Below are 13,762 nucleotides of genomic sequence, written 5' to 3' on the forward strand. Positions count from 1 at the left end.
TTTATTGATGATTTGGACAAGAGGGTCAAGTCTGCTTGCAGTCAGTTTGCAGGTGACACCAAGCTGGGCAGGAGTGTTGATCTGCTGGAGGGCAGGAAGGCTCTGCAGAGGGATGGGCTGGATTGATGGGCTGAGGCCAGTTGTATGAGGTACAACAAGGCCAAGTGTGTCCAGTTCTGGGCCCCTCACTACAAGAGAGACATTGAGGCGCTGGAGTGAGTCCAGAGAAGGGTAATGGAACTGGAGAAGGGTCTGGAGCACAAGTCCTATAAGGAGTTGGATTAAAGGATCTTAAGGGCTTTTTCCAACATAAAAAATTCTATAATAAAAACACAACACTATAAATTCTCTGGTTTTGATCCAGTTCCTTTAAAATATAACAAAATAACTTAATCAGGGCACTGGATTTTATTAATGTGGATTTTAGGAATTACTGAGAAAGCAGTTATTTTACCTACAGTTTTCAGAAAATATTTTTTAAAATTTAAAACAGCATTATAAATATGAAATTATTTTCTTAAATTACATAACATAAAATTAAACTTAGAGAGAATCAAATTTAATAATATATAAATTACAAAAAAGAGATGCTAAGTATGTGATGACATGATCACAAGTGAAATTAAGCATTTTGAAAGTAACATATTCTTTTCTCTCTGCTAACATCCTTAACATTAATATGATCTGTGTCATAAACAAAATAGCTATGTAAGTCTTAGAAGAAAGCAATGTCTTAGAAGCAAGGAAAATGGTATATGCTTAATACACAATTGGTTAATCATCATTATTACCTAGAATAATAGATAAGAAAGTGGAATTCAACACTTAGAAACTATTCAACATCCATCAGCTGTGTTTGTTTAAGTTCTGCTCAAGAGATGCACTTTTACATGTATATCATGGTAAGAACTTTGAAAACCGAACAGCAACAGTGCTTTAGGCTGTGTTTAGACATCCTTTCTTCATGCTGAGGAATACATTATCACATATATATTTTATATTCTTATGGCATTTTCACATGTGTGGTAAGAGTGGATACAGTTGGGCATAACCTTCCTTACAGCCAAGAGATATAAATGTGGGGATCAGACACTGAAGAATTTACACCTGTTCTACTGAACTCTTTGCACTTAGGAAACCAACACAAAGCACAGGATGTCTTGGCATCTTCATTTCTTTTTCTGCTGAATATGCAACTGCAGAAGGGTGCTCTACCCTAGAGGTTGCCATTCACTTTAAGCTTGTTTTTGGCAAGCGAGCAATTCCACATGGTTTTAAATAATCACTAAGTTCATAGTACATTCAACTCTTGGGAACCTGAGGAAGTTCATATTGAGATTCATTATCAATTTTCAGTAATTATTTTAATTTAAAGTGGTGGAAATGTTTTCCATCTAAAAGACTGTAACAATCTTTTTTATGAACTACGAATTAGGGTGCAACTGGAGAATCAAGAATGTGGAAAACTTAAAAATTCACACTTCAGTACATTTGAACTGTATCAAGAATGGTGGGAAATTAGTACTAGAATTTGATATTCTGCATTTCAAACATATGTTCGGTCCATCATATCACATTGCTAATGACCATAATCCCTGCTGTCACAAAGCAGGATCTTGAAAAAGCATTCTCTTTCTTAACTGAATAAAACTATACAGCTAAAAAATGTTAGGACCATTTGAATTGTATATTTCGTAACTCTCTTGATTCTTTCTTTTGATAAGAAGTGCAAACAAGTCATAAAGTTGAATTTGCAATGTTAGGGTTCGTATTAAGCCAGAAGTCTTTTTAGTTCTAACAGAAGAGGCATTTTCCTAATACACAAGCTTGTAAAGACAGCAATGCTCTGGGAACTCTTGGCCTTATCACCTCCCTGTTGAAAAGTCTAAAAAGGCAAATTTTATTAAACATAGCTCTTGGAAGAGAAGGTAGACAGAAGCAGAAACATTTCCCTTTCACTATCTGGTACATGGTAATAATGCATAACCTTAAACCAAATGTATTTAAATGTATCTAAAGCAAGAATTTCAGTGTTTAAGTTCTGTGATATGTAATCAACATGTACTTATGTGAATTTCTCAGCTAATATCCAACTTATGCACCAATAAAAATATTTAATATCATGTGGTTTGAAGACAGAAAACATTTGCATGTGTTTTAGTCTTCTCATTTCTCTTGGTTTCTGTACCAGTTTAATTTCCTTGTTCTTTAAGTTTTGTTGCTGCCTGCTCAAACCAATTCTTTTCTCTGACCTGTGTTTCAAATTACACTTCAAGTTTCCTTATCCTTACTAAGTGCAGCTATAAAATTAACAAAAGAGGGGTTATTTAAATAGAGGTAGAATCAAATACTATAAATTGCATTTTAGGCATCAAGGTTTTCTAAAACAATATAAAAAAATATTTGTCGTATTTGATAATGTTATTTTTTCTGGGTCCATTCATCAATTTTTCAACCACATTTATGGTCATTAAAAGTTAATGGATCTAAAAAAATTTAATGTACACTCTGGACAAAGGTATAGAAAACTTTTAGAGTAGAAAGTTTGCTGATATAATTTTGCTTCTGAGTGTGATGTAGGTAAGGATTAGTCAGTTGTTTCCATTCATGCAGATTATGCTTTACTGCTTCATTGTTTAATGTACAAAAGAATTTCACAATGAATAATTTAATTATTTGCTGTATATTTCACCCCAGGAAAAGAGACACTTTATGTTACTTCCTTACTTTGTTTTCTTTTCGTATGCATTTCTCACTAAAAATACAAAAACAACCCTGCATTTTATTTTTATACTACCCCACACTTTACACTACACTAACACTTCTACCACTATGGTATCAATGTTTGCCTGTTATTTCAATGGGACTATCAAGTCACAAGCTTTTCATCTAGCTGTTTATAGAACACTACATGTTGCATCAAAAATTTTAACAATCTAACAAGATTTCCTACAGACTCAATACTACATGTTACATTATAAAAATAAAGCTGTTTTAATTATAGTCATTTTTCATGCTTCATGAGCTCAAAGAAGTGCTTGATGTCTGTGTATCATCACAGGATTTGCAGCAACATACAACTGGGGGAAACTACAAGATTAGGTAGCAGTTCTATTGAAAAGCATTTCAGGTTACTGTGCATTAGAAGCCAATTATGATAGACCATTGCCATGCTGTTGGGAAAAAAAGATCAATCATCAAACTAGGATAAATATACAGAGGCATATTTTTCAGAACACTTAAGCTATGCCTCTGCTCTATCCACTTCTGGCATTTCCTTAGCTGAAGGTTTTGAATAGTTTTGGGCATGTTATGTAATGAAAGGTATGGATCAGAAATGGAAAGAGTGTAGAAGACAGAAACAACCAGATTAAGACTCTAAAAATATGATATAAAAAGAAAAAAAATAAGTAAAAGATCTGCCACAGCTGTAGCTGATTCTGCTATGAGTTCTATTCTAGCTGCAAAATCTCTCCCAGCTTTATGATTCTAAGCCAATAAATAGAAGATATTATCACCATCCAGTTTTAAAATCCATATACATAAAAGGTCTGCTATGCCTTTAACATAAAGTAACTTTGAGATATTGCAGAATATTTCCAAAGAAAAAATTAACTGTTAATATGAAATCCTCCTTAATTTAAGGAAATCTGATAGTCTCAGAAGACCAACATGGGAAACCAGCTTCTTTGTATTTTCCTGAAGATGTAGAGCTTCTGACAGTATGAGCTGGGAGGAAAACTACTTTGCTCAGAACAAACTCCTGCCATACACCTAAACTGCTGTGTTGGCTATACTAGAAAAATTTACATTTTCCAGCTGAACACCTTTCCTGTTACTGTTTGTAACTGCTAGTTACAGTCAATAAGCATGACTGTAAATTTATTTAGTTCCTAAGGAAAGTCAACAAATCACTGCGGAGATAGATTGATGGAAGCCAGAGCAGTGGCCAAAAGATGGTGAGACAATTTTAGTGAAGATTTAGTGGTGGGCTCTGTTTCCTCAAACCAATTTCTATCTCTCTCCTCCATTTTCTTTGTTTCTTAGTGTTGTCAGAGCGTTGCTATTGGTAAAAACTACCAATTTCTTTTGCATTTTTGTAAATCACACCAAAAGAAAACAGAAATTCAGGTGAATACCTGAGTAATTTAGGTTTTATGCTATACAGTATTCCTTGCTAACTGATAAAAAAGATAGATCTTTAGGTGAGATTTCTGTAATGTCCCAGAGGCATTCTTCTCCTCACATACTGAAAACCCTATATTTTGTATATCAAAATACCTATCTTAAGTGTAGACTGTTTTTATTCTCACAGCCAAGCACAGATTATGCCTAAGAATTCTGAGAACATTGGTGCATAGAGAAATGGATTTGCTGATAATCTAAGGTTTATAAGTGGACTGAGGGAAATTAAATGAACATAAGTTCCTGTAGCACATATATACATCCAGCAGTCCTTTACATCATTATCCTATCATTAGATGGGACATTACTAATATTTTATTTAATGATATCTCAAGTGTTTGAGAGAGAGAGAGAGAAAGAGAGCACCTACAACTGCATCTGCAAAAAAACATCACAGTCTTAAATTTGTGATATTTTTTATTTGGTATTATAAAAGTGAGTAGAAGTGTTAAAGAGAATGTTTACCCTCCTTCCATATACTGTCACATTTTCTCACTAGTAGCATCTCTTTTAACTTCTACAAAAAGTCACTTCACTGTTTCTTGAGAATCCAACTCTTCCCTTGAAATACTTGGTGCTATGTCATTTCCTAAGTGGAGAGAAAAAATAAGTAAAAAAAATAGAGGAAATTTAGAGTGTTACTTAAAATGATGAGTTTAAAGCTAATAATTGAAAAGAAAGAAGAATACAAAATTACCTTTACAAAACAGGAAAGGTTATTTGAATAGCATCTGCTCTGACTCCCATGACCTTTTATGTTCATCTGCTGTAAACAAGCGAACATGACCACATGTCAAAACATAAGTGTGATAAACTGTAGTGATAGCTGAGTGATGATCATCCAATGATTTCTCAGTTTCAGAATCTGACAGGAAATTTTCATCCCTCTGTTAGAACATATCATAGAAGAGTATACATATATACACAGAGAGAGACTATAATATACCTTTTCCTCATGAACTCGCAGATCCTGTGAGCACAGCTTTGCAGCACGTCATATTCTCCTGAAACTCTGCTCTCAGTATTTAATATAAACTTATATTACTTACTGAACCTCCCTAACTTTATTCAACAGCTGGACTGATTTCTCTATGGGTGAATGTGTTTTGGTTGTCATTATATATTTGTGTTCAAATACAAATCCAAATATCTCTTTACTCACAGATTTTTTAACGTGGTGATTTTGATTTACCTCCCTCATATATGACCAAGTACTAATTTTACACATTTACTTTCCTGTGGGAATGATGCTCTAAGACTTTTGTCTAGGAGGAATAACTACACTAAGCTAAACTCTCATTCCATATATTTTGAATTTCCTAAGGATTTTCAAGTCCTCAAAGATGGTAGATTTTTGCACTTTTTTTCCCCTCTATAGCCTTCTTTTGTTGTTTGAGATGATCTTATGAGCAGTTTTTCTGCATTGTACAGTCCAGAAGCAATGGACCTATTTTTCAGGGAAGCCAAATTTGGAAATATCTTTTGGAAGAGGTTATAATGGCAATGGCAAAAAGAAAGAAATAATTGGGTTTCAAGATCCAGTTTGCAATCTCCTATATTCATGGCATTGTATCGTGTAAAAACTGAAACCTTAGAAGAGTAGAAATAACAGAAAGTTAGGCTCAGCTGTCGGAGGCATAGATTCAAGTATTGGACCAGGGACTTTTAAATGAGGTTTTTTTTCAAGGTGTTTTAATTTCTTGAATTAGAGGGATGGATGTCTGGCCCTGGAGAAAACCGTTCCCACCATGCTTATTTTTCCTGTCTGAAGTCATATGGCCTTAGATCAACTTGGTCAAGGTAGGATGAGCAAGAGTGGGAACATCTCTGAGAGATACTAAAATCCTTAACAAATTATTTGATAGGAAATCAGAGTTTTATTTTCTCGTTTTTATTCCCTCTGATTATTCTCACAGCTGAACTCTCTCCCCAAAATTTGAAAGAGACTACAGGTCTCTCACAAGGAGAAAGAGAGTGAGGGGATAGTCTACGTAAATTAAATAAGGAACATTGTGTAGGTAATAAACAGCACTGGAAAATAACACTTCCACCACTAGACTTTAAAGTAGATCTGTGGAATTGCTACTCCACACTTGTGAGCTTGCACCCAGAGAACTATGCTACCTCCCTGATCAGGGAGAGGATACAAAGAAGATACAACCCGGCTCTTAGAAGTGCACAAAGGAAGTACTTCACAAAATGAAGCAAATGCCACAAGTCAGAACAGAGCAAATTCTGATTAGATATTTGAAAATTGTTTTACCATGAAGTGGTCAAACCCTGCAACAGTGTGTCCAGAGAGACTGTAAAACCTCTGTTCCTGTGCATGTTCAAGGCTGAATGGAACACATCCCTGAGCAATCTGTTCTTAACAGATCTGCTTTGAGCAAAGTTCAGACCAGGTGACCTCCAGAGGCCCCTTCCAACATAAATCATTCTACGATTCCATGATTCTATAGTGCTATATGTCTTTATTTTGTGTTTAGCCCTTTCATATTTATTTGCATGTACTAAGTTAACTGAGCATGTGGACTTGTCTTATTTATTATCAGTCTGCAGCTATTTTTCTTTACTGTACTTGAAGATACACAGAAACTATGGTGCAAATACTGTAGTGTAACACTGTAATACAGACCTATTTAAAATAACTGGAAGTATCCAGGCACCTATGCATAATAGCAGCCACAGTTTTAAGCTAAAGGGTTAGTTTGACATCTTCAAAGCAGGACACATTAAGCCATTTGGAAGACACAGGAGACAGGAGAGAAACAACCAAAAAGAATCTGGGGAATGAACAACGGTGGGGCAAGTCCTAGCTACTAATAACTGACAGATACTGGTCCCCTACTGTAACCCTTGCTAGACATAATTAAGGCCTTAAAATGTTAAAGAAGAGATGCAAGTAACAGGATTACTGCCTTCCAAATAAATAATAACAGAATTTAAAATCTTACCTATACACTTTCATTCCTGTTCACAAGTGTTATTATCACCTTTAAGTATGCAGTCCAAACAAGCATTACTAAATGTAGTTTATATAGATTATTGGAAGAATTTTAGATTTGATCATGACATGGTGATGATCCACTCCATTACCAAAAGAACAAGAACTCTTGTTCTCAGAAATAAACTGTATTCTTGTTCATGAGAATAAACTTTGTAGCAACACTCATCTTTTCTAGATCTGTCAAATACCTCATACTGACTAAACTGGCAGAGGAACGTTGACATTCTTCATGTTGCAAGTACCAACCTACTGGGATGATTCAAATCATCCTATCTAATCACATGGAGTGGTGTTTGTCTAACACATTTTCTTCATTAAATTCTTGCCTTCCAGTAGCAAAAAATTCAATCTTGGAACTTGTCCACCAAGGCAAACTATTTAGTGGTCAGAGTATTTGCCTTGCTTTCCTATATGTTCCCAGCTTCCTATCACATTTATAGGTTTAACACATCAACATAATCTCAAAGGTTTTCCTGCTAGCTCCAAAGTCTTCTCTAAGCAAAGTGTACCATGTAGTTAAATTATTTAATTCCATTTAAGATTAATTTTTAAGGAACTTACTGTTTTACACAGAATTTACATATAAATTACTCCTCAGCTGCACACCTGGTGTCTCCACATGTTTAGAGCATCAGATGAGAGCCACTAAGCTGACACGAAGAGCCTGTGTGCTCAACAGACAACTCTACTAATACTCAAATAATATTTCTCTATTAAAACCTCTTTAAAAATAGGAATACATTAAACTGTTATGTTAATAATTTTAAGGTAGAACTTCATAGGGCTATGCCAAAGAAAAAGTGTTTAAATCCTGATTATTCTCTGATTATGAAGAGACTGTCCTGCTAAATTACCAGATCTATACTCACTAAATTAAGAAATTTGAACCATTCGTTCTCAGCAATATTCATATTAAATATATTTGATTATGTGAATTTTAGAAGTATGAAAATAATGTTATTCCTATTTTTCAGGTCACACAACCGTAACAATCAAAAAAAGAAAGTCTTTCACAACACAAAAAGAATACCCTTACAGTCACTTATTTAAAACATTTTACAACATATGTTTCTTATTTAATTTATCTTTATGGACAATTCACAAAGAACATTAATTGAATAATATTTACTAACTTTAAAATTAATTTGTATCTTTGAGGGAGAGAGAGCATATGCCAATTATCTTAACATCTTGGGTGCCAGTACTACTCAGTAGTAAACAAAGAAATAATACACTGCCAAGTAAACAAAAAAATTCTAAGTTAGACACTGCTACTAAATTCTGAGAGCATTATCTATGGGCCTGTAAGTTGGAAAACATTCTTCTTCCTTTCCCTTAATTTGTGTGGAATTAGCTAGGACATAATGGACAAAGAACAGCTTTCCAAACCAAGCAGGAAGAAGGAATGGGTTTTAGGATGGAAAGATGTATGCGTTTTATTGGAGAACAAAACAGACATTTGCCAAGATTTGCAAAGATTCCATTATTTTTTCAGTGGCTCTATATATAGAAACAAATCCTGAGGGTTTATCTATATAAATGATTACAGTGGCATACAAATATTCCAGACTTGAGAAAGTCAAGACACTAACACACAAAACTCATTTCTGCTCTTAATAGACAATAAAAGCTTCTGGACAATTGAAACATTATGCTGCATTCAATTTTGAATATTATTTTGGTTTATTAACAATTACTGAGTGGTATAAAGGCAAGATTGACACTTCAAGAAAAATAATCATACAAATCTCCATTTGTAACCAGTGCAGTAATGGATGCTACCTGGTTAGACATAGTCCCATAGAAGAAATGGAAAGAGAGCAAGTAGATTTTTTTTTACAGCAACTAATTTTAATGGTCACTTATCAAAGTAGGTTTTTAAACAGACAGCAATAGGGAACAAGAACAAGGATTCCTGGATTGTAAAAGAGTAATTTTTCTTCACTGTTGTGCAGTGGTTTGCGTGTAAGTATAGATGAAAAGTTGGTTTTGTGAAGAAGCCTAGATCAATACATCACTTGAGATAAAATTTACAGAAGACCTATTGTAAAATAATAATGGTCTGGGAAATCTGATAAAAAGAAGTCAAAGTTCTAAGAGATTAGGATTTATTTTAAGGATACAACATCCTGGGAAATTCCTCAGCTATTGGTATTAGGACTGGTGCTGTTTGTTCTCTATTTTTCCAGTCTGAAATTTCAGTAGTGAAAAATAGAACACAGAAAGACGATACGGCAGGATGATTTAATTGACATATGACTAATGGCCTTTAAAAATGCTAGGATTTTTTTAAACAACTAAACTGTGTATATAGACCATGCAATAATGCTAATAATGTGCAAAGCACATAGAGGTGCCCGAAATTTTTGCAGATAACCAGAACAGCTTCATTTATTACACTGAAGGTTTTGCACAATTGAATGGAAAATTATTTGAGTTGTATTTCCCAATTCCACTGCTACTATTAATTATTACATAGTACCTTTTATTCTATGATCTTTAACATGAACCTGTAATTACTCCATTTCTGGTTTTATTTTACACATTAGAAAACATTGTCAGAGAGAGATTAACTGTCTTGGACAAGACCACACAGTAAACAACTGGCAAAAAAAGCCGATCACAGATGGTACCAGCTATCTTCTTGACTCCTCTGGCTTTTGTATAGCTCTTATGTCTATGAATTCAAAGCACTTACCTTCTCATTTGAAAATACAGGAATAATCTTGACTTTTAAGAAGAATACATTGGTCAATGATTCTGATACAGTCTTCTGTATAATGAAAGGACACTGTATTCCTTGAAGAAAATACAGTACTGTACTAAATAAGTTGTGTACAAAGTTACTGATGATCACAAAGAGAAAGCATTAGAAAGATTATAAATAATACTTAATATCACAGACTACAAGCACATTGTGTTTTTCAACTAGCTCCGTTTAGAATCTTTGTTAATTGATTTTGCCTTTTAAATGTTGTCTCTTCAGTTTGAATAATAAAGCTGTACTAGTTAGTTCTAAATTAAAGTTTAACATGTGTAATTTCTTCTCATTTCTTTTGAAAAATATAACTCATATATTTTTAAGTTCTCTACCAAACCTAAAATAGAAAATACTTAAAAGCTGTATATTTGGCTTCTTGAGTGTTCTATTATAGTTTTCATTGATGTTTTCAGAATTATTAGAGTGAAACAAAGTAAATTCTGCAGAAACAATTTCATAGATACAATTTTTGCACATTTGAGACATTAATGTTTAATACTATCCCTAACACCGGATGTGTTTTCCATACTTCTATACACAATTTTACCCAGTTCTGTACAGTTCTATACACAATATTCAGAGCAATTTGAGGTCTTCTGAAAGACAAGTTTGTCACCTACACCATGATAAATCCATGGGAATCCATTCAGAAATGGTTTTTTGGAAAGAGGCTAAATAAGAGAGAAATATGAAGAAATCTTAATATGAAAAGGGGAACTGAAATACTTAAAAGGACAGAGGCCTTTCACAAAAATATTGGGGTTTTTTGCCAAAGTCATCACTTTTACAAGAATACTAAGAAGATATTTTGCTTTTCTTTTTATGCGAAAATCCCAAACAAACCAGCAGTTGATTAAAAAGTTGAAATTAAAGTTCTGGAAAGACAAGCCTTTCCTGATATTTCTTGGACATATTTGTAAAGCAATTTGTTACAGTGTGCTTTGTGTTTCCACACTATAGCTATTTGATTCATTTCATCATGAGATTTTATTCTGAGAAACTCATGGAATGGTGAATTATGTTGGACTATTTTACTCTGCTTTGTTTTACTACTTCTAAAAAGGAGGCACATCTGAGACATATTTACCAATACCATAGAAATAAAATAAAATCCACTGACCTCTCTTAATTTCATAGCAGCATGTCTTGTCAAAATATTTTTGCACTTATAAAAAGAATGGAAGTTTAAAAAACCAAACTATGTTTGTACTGAATTTTTATTTCTTACTTAGATAGGCACCATATGAATTGTAATTTAAAATTTAAAGTGGCCCTAAAATATTAACAAAAAACCCAGTATGTGTACTCTGCCTTCCCACCTGGAGTTAGCATCTCGTCAATAACTAAATCACTTATGGAGTAATGTTGTATATAATCAAACAAACCATTATAATTTAGAAAAATTAAATCCTTTGCATTTAAAAAACAGAAATGCATTCAGTCTTAAAGGTCAAAAGCCCTAGAGACCTAGAGGGATTTTCATATAAAGGAAAGAGGAATGTATTGAAAAAAAGCTTTAAATTGAACATTTGTTCATTTTTGAAGCTTATGATTTCTGCTTTCAAATCTTACATAGTGAAAAATTTAACATCATTAACTTCAGACAAGCATGAGTTCGCACAAGTGATATAAAGGTATATCAACAGAATGGCTGCGTGAAAACCAAAGATATTAAAAGACATATTTTAAAGACTACTGATTTGAAAATACGGTTCTAATTTACAATTACCAAACCTCTCTTTATTTCCTAATTATATCTGAAGTGGGAATGAAGTCAACATTAGGTAGAGGTAGATCTAACAGTGCCACTGAATATTCAAGTATGTCTTGTTCAGATTTATGGCCAAGGCTCCATAATAAAGAATGCAGTGTGTATCACAGAAACACACAAAGCAATCTTCATTTAGAAAGGATTCTATTATTTATTCATCAAGCATATCACACTATAAAAATCTAAATATCTAGGAAATCAAAAATCTACGGAGTAACTCGGTATTAAGTGTTGCCCCTCTGCCCACCATTCTCTCCATAAATCCTTTATTCACAATGATTGCTTAAAATTCAAGTGCAAGCGTGTGGCTTTCCACTAAAAGGAATTGGTTACAGCTACTAAAATGAAGACTGAATAATAAATTGATCATTCAGATACAACATCCTACTGATTTTGACAGAGAATTTTATTTTAAAACAGATGCCTGTGATAGCCATCAAGGGCAAAATAGCCATTGGTGAGCTACACCCTGAAAAATAAATCCACAGTTCATTTAGCGGGGAACAATAGACTAGTAGATGACGGACTCCTCCCTCTGGCTAAGAAACCATTAGCCTATTTTCTCAACTAAACCCATTCAAACTAACAGGACCCTAACCCTGGATTTGCCACACTGTCTCCCAGCTCCCTGAGCTCTCATTATTTTAACTTTGTGCGAACATCACACTAATAGGCGTCCTTCCCACTCAGTACCAGCACTGAGGGTTCTCGGGGAGCTCGGGCAGCTCCAGCGAGGAGGGGCAGGCGGGGAGGCAGCGGAGCGAAGCCGGGCGGCAGCGGGAAACAGGACCGCGCTCCCGGCCCGCTCACGGCTCCGTGCTGGCACAGACGCCGTCCCGCTCCCACCCACGTGTTTTGCGACCGCTTTTCCACGCACAGACAGGCGTGTATGGGACGACACGGCGCCGCCCGTGCCCCGGTCACGCCCGCTCCAGGCTAGCCCTGCCCGGGGGGTGCCCGCAGCGTCCCAGCCCGGGCTTCCCGGCACGGCTGCCCATCCCGACCCCACCTCCCTTTCGGAACCTCCGCAACTGCGAGGTCCCCCTTCCTTCTCCTTCCCGCCGCAGGGAGCGAGGCCGGTCGGACGGGCGATCCCGCTGTGCCCACACCTCGGCGGCCGCCGCCACCCCCCGCCCCGCAGCCCGGAGCAGCAGTGGCGGGCTCGAGAGCGGCCCCTCCGCCGCGCCCTCACACCCGCGGCCGGAGCGCTGGGCCAAGCCCGCTCCTACCGTCTGAGTCCCTGGAAGGAGGAGGGCCAGGACATCCGCGATTTCTTCAAGCCGGGCCGGTGGCCGGTCTCCATGGCATAGGAGGCGCGGTCCACGGCTTGGCAGTAGAGGTATCGCTCCGTATCGGAGTAGCCGCGGTGCCTGACGCGAGCCCCCGCCAGGCAGCGGCCCCGCGATGCGGTCGGCGGCGGCGGCTGCCCGGGGTGCTGCTGCTGGTGCTGGAGGAACTGGTGCTGCCGCAGCTGCGGCGGGTAGTGCTGGTCGTGCCGCCACAGATGCTTGGGGGCTTTGAGACTCCCTCTGCCCCCGCCGCCGTCGCTGCTGCCGTCGCTGCCGCTGCCGCTGGGCATCGCGGACAAGCCGCTGCCGTGCTCTGCCTCCATGCTGCCGGCTGCCGCGCTGGGCGGGCAGGGGCGGCGGCCACCGCCTTCCCTGCGGGAAGCTCCGGCGAAACTGTGCTGAAAAGTTGGACAGCTCCTGCCGCACCACCCCTCGCCCGGGTGGGGGAGTGGCTGGGGCCGCCGCGCCGCCGGGTCTTGACGGCCACTCGGGAGGGGAGGCGGGGAGAATGGGCAGAGGGGTGGAGGAGGAGGAGGAAGAGGAGGGGGAGAAGGAGGAAGAGGTGCAGGAGAGGGGCTGGCTTCCCGCTCGAAATATTTAAAGCCCGGCTGGAGCCAGCGCGGGGGAGAGCGATGCTGGTATCGGGTCGCGGACGGGGCACAGGGAGCGCTGGGGTGTGCAGAAGGCGGGGCAGGGCACAACCCGGGTGCCGGCACGGTTCGAGAGTGGGAACAGAACCAGACGTGAGC

General features: G+C 37.6%; 1 protein-coding gene across 1 annotated transcript in view; it reads right to left on the bottom strand.

Annotated features, from left to right (window-relative positions):
- The window catches only part of PDE4D (phosphodiesterase 4D), a 389,547-nt gene extending 376,102 nt beyond the window's left edge, over positions 1 to 13,445 (bottom strand). Inside the window, exon 1 of the mRNA XM_039379742.1 lies at positions 12,954 to 13,445. Within this exon, the coding sequence (XP_039235676.1) occupies positions 12,954 to 13,336 (383 nt within the window). The 5' untranslated portion in view covers positions 13,337 to 13,445. The remainder of the gene's footprint in view (positions 1 to 12,953) is intronic.
- Between the last annotated feature and the right edge of the window lie 317 nt (positions 13,446 to 13,762).

The sequence above is a fragment of the Pipra filicauda genome, unplaced genomic scaffold (genome assembly GCF_003945595.2).
Source record: "Pipra filicauda isolate LSUMZ 115617 unplaced genomic scaffold, ASM394559v2 scaffold174_size2080704_pilon, whole genome shotgun sequence".
NCBI lineage: Eukaryota > Metazoa > Chordata > Aves > Passeriformes > Pipridae > Pipra > Pipra filicauda.